Source organism: Clupea harengus, chromosome 23 (genome assembly GCF_900700415.2).
Source record: "Clupea harengus chromosome 23, Ch_v2.0.2, whole genome shotgun sequence".
Classification (NCBI taxonomy): domain Eukaryota; kingdom Metazoa; phylum Chordata; class Actinopteri; order Clupeiformes; family Clupeidae; genus Clupea; species Clupea harengus.
This window is the reverse complement of record NC_045174.1, coordinates 17,755,617-17,763,116: the sequence shown is the minus strand read 5'-3', so window position 1 is coordinate 17,763,116 and position 7,500 is coordinate 17,755,617. Positions and strand designations below refer to the sequence as shown.

Below are 7,500 nucleotides of genomic sequence, written 5' to 3'. Positions count from 1 at the left end.
GGTAGGGGCGTTAGATTCGGAGGGGAACGGGCCACAGGCGGGCGCGGCGGGGCTGGAGGTGGGGGTGAGCGGGGTGAGGGACACATGCGCCGCGTGCTCACACAGAGACATCTGCCTGGGCAGCAGCAGCAGAGAGCTGGGCTTGGGGTTGGAGTTGATGTCCAGCGAGGGGGAGCGCGCGGACGACGAGACGTGGGGGTGCGGGTGCGGGTGCGGGGACGGGGACAAGGACGGGCACGGGGACAGGGAAGGACACGGAGACGGCGGCAAGGGCGGGGGGCTGTAGCCAGACCAGCGCGGAGGTGGGGAGGGGCCCGGGGCCACTGACTCGGGGCCGGGGGCCACAGGACGAGAGCAGGATGAGGACCTGGAGTGGTGATGGTGGTGGTGATGGTGGTGGGGGTGCTGGGGGTGTAAGTGGTGTTGGTGGTAGTGCGAGGAGAGGTGTGAGTGATGAGAGTGCGAGTAGCAGGAGAAGGAGGAGGAAGTGGAGGGCGTGAAAGGGGAGGGAGAAGGGGAGGAGGAGGAGGAGGAGGAAGAGTAGGCGGAGTAGGGGTACGGAGGCGGGGGCCTCTCCTCCTCCGGGGAGGGGTAGATGTAGCAGGTGTCCGACCAATTGTTGGAGGAGAACACGTCGTCAGAGCTGCGGAAACGTCCAGAAGACACACAGAGTGCGACGTGAAATAGATAAAGAAGAGAGAGAGGGAGCAGGACACAGTTGACCTCAGCTGAGAGAGGAAGGGGGGAGTGTGGGAAACGTAGTTTATTTAGTGAAATAGATAAAGGAGAGAGAGATGGTGAGAAGGACACAGTTTCAAAGCAGGTGGCCGGAAAGAGGGACACCTGGTCTAAGAGGGTAACGGGGAAGTGTGGGAAACGTAGTTTATTTCATGTGAGCATTCTGAGGTGCTTTGAAGGTTATTTAGAGGGTTTTGGGACTACAGCTGTTTGGGTTCAGGTTAACATTTTAGCACCGGTGAAATCTGTGAGGCTAAACACAGTAGTGTAGGATGGAGGGTGAGTTAGTGAGGGACAGAACATAAACAAATAGAAGGAAAAGCGAAAGAAGGAAAAAGTGAAAAAGGTAAACGAGGGTCATGCAAAATGCACCCATAGGGCATTGAGTGTCTATTTATATTTATATATATATATAAATATACACAGTCCAGTGTGCATTGTGTGTGCATTTTTCTGCATTGTGTAATATAACGCACATGAGCTGTGCTGGCCTGAAGCACTCAGGGGGAGCAAAGCTGTGTTTGTGTTCTCAGGAGGAAGACCATACTGAGTCCATTAACTACAAATGCACACGGCTTGGCAGATCAGAAGGATCTACACAAACACACAAACACACACACACACACACACACACACACACTCAAGACCATGTGATCTGCTGTTTACATCACATATCTGATTCATAGCACATATCTCATTCAAGAGGGTGATTGATGACAAACACAGGCAAAGCAAAGAGACACGAAGTGAGTTTAAAGACTGCAGAGTTAACACTCAAGAGACAACATGATGGACAGAGTACGACATGAACAGAAAAGAGTAGAGGTGAGAATGAAGGTAGAGAGAAAGAGAGTGAAAGAGAGAGAGAGGAAGAGAAAAATAGGGTGAGAGATAGAGAGGGAGAGAGAGGGTGAGAGAGAGAGAGGAAGAGAGAAAGAGAGTGAGAGAGAGAGAGGGGCGAGAAACAGCCACAGAGAAAAAACAGGCAAGAAAGAAGCACCGCTGATCCAAAAGAAGAAGCAGACAGTGTATTATTGTTAATCAGAGTGTGTCGTGGAGAGACACAAGGAAAAACACTATTGTGTGTCATTGTGTGTGTGTGTGTGTGTTTGTGTGTATCCGTGCGTGTGTGTGTGTGTGTATGTGTGTGTGTGTGAGTGTGTATCTGTGTGTGTGTGTGCGTGTGTGTAGGTGTGTGTGTATGTGTGTGTATCTGTGTGTTTGTGTGTGTGTGTGTGTGTGTGTGTGTGTGTGTGTGTGTGTGTGTGTGTGTGTTCAGAGGCCATAAGTTAATGGGTGTTTATTAAAATGTGTTGTCATTCAATGCCAGGTGGTTATCCTGTTGGGAGCCCTGCTGGTGGCCTTACCTAGCACAATGTGTGTGTGTGTGTGTGTGTGTGTGTGTGTGTGTGTGTGTGTGTGTGTGTGTGTGTGTGTGTGTGTGTGTGTGTGTGTGTGTGTGTGTGAGAGTGTGAGTGTGTGTTTGTGTGTGTGTGTGTGTGTGTGTGTATGTGTGTGTGTGTGTGTGTGTGTGTGTGTGTGTGTAGCTGGTTATGAGTTATTGAATGTCTTGATCAGAGCAAGCCAGGATGGCGGTTTTGTGGGGACCCCTCCTGCCCTCGAGTCCTTACCTGACGCGGTCGCTGCTGCCCCCCGGGGGTGTGGGGGAGGGGGAGGCGTACAGATCCCCAAACTCATCCCCGGGCAGGCAGGGGCCCTGGAGGCTCGGCGGGGTCGACGAGGTCTTCCGTGCCGACGATGAGCCGCGCCGCGACACCCACGATGTGTCCATCACCCGCACCCCCATGCTGCTTTACACACACACGCGACCCCGACCAATCACAGAGCGGGAGAGGAGTGGCGGGGCACACACACGGCCAATCGCATGGGGGGAGGTGAGAGGCGGGACACACGTGACCAATGAGAGAACGGGATCAGAGACGGAGGTGAGACACGGAGTTCCAACCAACACTCAGTATTAAGAAGCTCATAAATGTAAAAAAAAATTATTCTCATTAGTCATAATATTTTGCTTTACTTTTAAAGTAACTTTTAAATAATTTTTTCTCTCTTCAGTTCAGAAGTATTATTATTATTATTATTGTTATTATTATTTAATATTAAGATCAAGATTATCATGTGTGAGAATATGTCAAATAGAGGTTATATTCACAAAGGGCAAATTGCAACAACCACAACATCATCCTTTCTCATGTTATAAATACAGGCCTTTGTGAGACATTACTGAGAATATGGTCAAAGTGATCATCAGTGATGAGGAAAGGGTGAGACTAAAATGAGACAAAGAGAGAGAGAGGAAAGTGGTACCATACCTCTGGATTTTCCTAATGCTGCCATAGGTCAAACAGAAGAAACTAGCCGTTAGTTTTGGACAGAAACATCGCTAGAAGAGCCAAGGATAGCACTGTACTTAAACTCTCTGTCATAATACTGACATAACCATGTCTTAGCATCCTGTCATAAGCTGTCGTGACAATCAATGTCCAGTGATATAATCATTATTAGAATTATCGCTAATGGTTATGATGATGTTTTGATACTAGCAGGTGATATCAGCCTGGTATAGCATCAATATACAATTTTGAGAGTTGTCATGGGATTTTACATCACTGGGCACTGACTGCCGTGGTGATTAATAACAGGTGCCTTATGTCTGCCATAACATGCTTGTGACATGTACAGAGGGTTCAAGTATGAAGTTACCCAACCTTGATGGATAGAAGGGAAGAAGAGAGTAATATAAGACCCTAATTTAAGGAAGGGCGAGTGAAAGAGATTTGTGCATGCAAAGAGGAAATGATTGGGGAAATGATGGGGGGAGGCGGGGGGGGGGGGGGGGGCGCACACACACCCTCCCATTAGAGTTCCCCCTGAGCTGGCCCACTGGTGAGCCAATTACCAGATTCATTAACAAAAAATTAGGACGTTTCCCACTAGACAGAAATGCACCCAAAAATAAATAGCAGGGATGACTGCGGGCAGATTAGAGTTGCTTGTATTCACACATGGTAAAGGACGAGATGGACAGCGTTGTGGGGTAGTTGCATCCACACATGGTAAAGGACAAGATGGACAGCGTTGTGGGGTAGTTGCATCCACACATGGTAAAGGACGAGATGGACAGCGGTGTTGGGTAGTTGCATCCACACATGGTAAAGGACGAGATGGACAGCGTTGTGGGGTAGTTTTATAATTCCACTCATGCTCCAGTGAATCCTGGGTCACCACTAGACGGATATGGAGAGTTTGTGGATCACGTTTAGTCAGACAGGAAACATGAATAGCACTGAGATCCTCCTCGAAACGGCTGATTTGTCTTAACACCGACACAGAAACTTCTCCGTTGAAAACCATAGTAGCCAACAGGAATGTCAGGGAACTCCAAACGGGATTCCCAGTGGATCTGACTTGCTGACAACAGCAACTATTTTTGCAGCTGCCTGAGGATGTGTGGGCCGCACTGACCGCATGAGGCCAGAGCTTAGAGGATTTGCCCCTCTTCCCCTACACCTCTCCACCACACAGGAAGGTGATTCACAACAACAATACGTTTTTTCACACATACATGTTTCGCTTGTCTATACTGTGTACTGCATTCAAAAGTTGGAGGGGTATTTGAAATTTTAAACAAAGCCAGCATTGTCTTCGTCATCATCATCATCATCAGCTTCATCACAACCATCCTATTCCTCCTTCATGCCTTATTCATTATGATCATCAGGATCATCATCATCATCATCATCATCAGCAGCAGCACCCTCACTCTACCCTTCCTCCTCCTTCTCCTCTTCATCATCATCATCATCAACTTCATCATCACAATCATAACCCCTGACCTCATCTTTGTTTCAAGTGCTCCACAGGACCAAAAGATGAGAAAAAGAAGAAGAATCCTCCCTGGCCTGAGCCTCCCTCTGTCTGTTTGTCTGTCTGACTCTGTATGTCTCTCTGTCTGACTCTGTCTATCTTTCTGACTGCCTGTCTTTCTGTCTGTCTGTTTGTCTTTCTGTCTGTCTGTTTGACTGTCTGACTCTGTCTGTCTGTCTGTCTGTCTGTCTGTCTGTCTGTCTGTCTGTCTGTCTGTCTGTCTGTCTGTGTGTCTGTGTGTCTGTGTGTCTGTGTGTCTAATGAGTGCTGAGCTCTATTGATTAAAGTGCAGTGGAGAGGAGAGAGCGCAGCCTGGTCTGGCTAATTAGCTGAGCTCCACTCCGCTCCACTCTACTCTACTCCACTCAGAGGGGGGGGAGAAGACAGATTAGACCACGGCCCCAAGGGCAGAGAGAAAGAGAAAGACTGAAAGAGGGAGAGAGAGAGAGAGAGAGAGAGGATGAGAGAAAGAGAGAGAGAGAGAGAGGATGAGAGAGAGAGAAGAGGGGAGATGTGCTAATCCTTTACCCATTCCCTGGGCAGTTTATTGCAGATAGCTTTCATTCTCTCCCTCCCTCTCTCTCTCCCCCTCTCTATCATGCTCTCATTCCTTCTTCTCATTTGACACATACTGGATATCACCCTCCCTTTCTGTTCTCTTCCCATTCTCAATAATCTCACAATCTCCCTCCACCTCAATTTCGCTCACACGCTCCTCTCTCTCTCTCTCTCTCTCTCTCTCTGACTCACGGATGGAGAAACACATATACAGGCAGACAAAGACACAGACACAGACATAGACCCCCATATAGCACTCTGAGATTCTTCTGAATGCATTACAAATTAAATTAATTATTATTATTATTATTATTATTATTATTATTATATACCACCTAGTCAGACCCGAGGGCACAACCCTCAGCACATGACAGTGTCACATGCCATAACACAACGACTACTAGACTACTAAAGACGGCAAAGTCAGGATGTTTTTGATCAAGCACAGCCATGTTTATAAACTGCCTCATGCTCTAATCTGTCTGACCTCACCCATATGCTGCACCAACAGTAGATCTCAGTTCACTCAGTGCCCTTGGCACATACACACAGCGAAGGGCACTGCCCCCTAGTTCCTGTGTGTGGCGCCCAAGAGCAGGAACTCTCTGGTTAAGAGAAGTTACGGCTCTAACCGGCCAATCTTTACAGTGGGAACGTCATTCTTGGCAGAAACTTTCGGAACCTCGCTACCTGGGCTCAGAGTGAACATATAGGCCCTCACCCGTCTTTCTTGTAGAACTCCAGCATCATGTTGTCGGTGGCGACGCTGAGCGGGCGGCGGCTCTGGTCCGACTGCTTGCGTTCGGAGTGGTCCATGTCGGGCGAGGGCATGGAGCTGTAGTTGGCGTTGTGGTTGGTGTGCACGGGGCTGCCGTAGTTACCCGTCACGTTGAACTCGATCTCTGGGGGACGAGAGGGGTCAAAGGTTAGTTCCCAACAACCAAAAGCAAAAAAAAGTTAAATGTGATTTGAGTGTTATGTTTCCATGCGTTTGTGTGTGTGTGTGTGTGTGTGTGTCCATTCATGTGTGTGTGTGTGCGCAAGTGTGTGTGTGTGTGTGTGTGTGTGTGTCTATTCATGTGTGTGTGTGTGTGCGCGTGTTTGTGCGTGTCCATGCTTGTATGTCTGCGAGAATCTGTGCACATCTGCCTGTTTGGATGTCTAAGTTTGTTAATGTGTGTAAAGATGATGTGTTAATGTGTACGTGTGTGTGTGTGTGTGTGTGTGTGTGTGTGTGTGTGTGTGTGTGTGTGTGTGTGCCTTTCTCACCACCAGGAAAGATCCAGTCTGCATGCTGGATAATGGGCTCCAGAATGCTGACTATCTGCAGAGAGACGGTTGTCATCATCTCGGTGATGTTCCTTCAGGAGAACCGGAGAACAAACATGGAACAGGGAGAAGAGAACAGTCACGCAAGCCGCAAACAACAAGAATCTTCAATAAGATAGTTAGAACCAACTCAAGCACTTAGAACTCCTTAGAACATTAGGAAGATTTGAATGTACACGACATTCCTTATTAACAACATAGTTGCTGAAGAACTTGCAGGCCTCTGAAATGTTCCCATTTTTATATATTTTCTAAAATATAACGCAGAAAGAAAGCCTGACTAACCTGCTGGCTTGTCTTTTTGTTTACCCTAACTAAATTTTTTGATAAATATATGTTTTGAAATATGCTGAAACATTACAACTACTCAACCCTACTGTCAGATTTGATTAACTACATATTGATGTTTCCTCCAGTTCTCTTTAATAACCTGCAAGCTGTTTAATTACTTGTAAGCCAGCCCAGACATGGGCAAAGATGGATGAATGTGCTCAATGTGATTAAAGCCTGTGTGTGTATTAACAGGTGGAGTAGAGGGTGAGACATGTCTGTGTGTGTATTAACGGGTGGAGTAGAGGGTGAGACATGTCTGTGTGTGTATTAGAGGGTGAGACATGTCTGTGTGTGTATTAACGGATGGAGTAGAGGGTGAGACATGTCTGTGTGTGTATTAACGGGTGGAGTAAAGGGTGAGACATACCCTTCATTGTTATCCCAAAGCAGGTTGGGTCCCAGCACGATGGCGATGTTCCCTGGCGTCATCTTATTAGCATCCTCGTACTCGTCTAGCTTGGCCAGAAACTTGATTAAATACCTGTGGGGGGTGGGTGAGAATTAAACCTCAACGGATCTGTGTGTAGGAATTCTCAAAAGACTGAGAAAAAAACTGAGAAAAAGAAACAACTATGAAAGTACTGGATCTGATGGGGAAACAACATGTTTACATAGATGGGGAAACATGTTTACATAGATGGCTCATATGAAGTC

General features: G+C 47.4%; 1 protein-coding gene across 1 annotated transcript in view; it reads right to left on the bottom strand.

The window, feature by feature from the left end:
- Positions 1–7,500, bottom strand: part of LOC116218816 (rho GTPase-activating protein 44-like) — a 22,360-nt gene that overhangs the window by 6,043 nt on the left and 8,817 nt on the right. The window contains exons 2-6 of the mRNA XM_042703375.1: positions 7,214–7,327; positions 6,454–6,545; positions 5,906–6,086; positions 3,072–3,089; positions 2,370–2,546 (exon numbers count right to left, since the gene is read on the bottom strand). Of these exons, the coding sequence (XP_042559309.1) occupies positions 2,370–2,546; positions 3,072–3,089; positions 5,906–6,086; positions 6,454–6,545; positions 7,214–7,327 (582 nt within the window). The remainder of the gene's footprint in view (positions 1–2,369; positions 2,547–3,071; positions 3,090–5,905; positions 6,087–6,453; positions 6,546–7,213; positions 7,328–7,500) is intronic.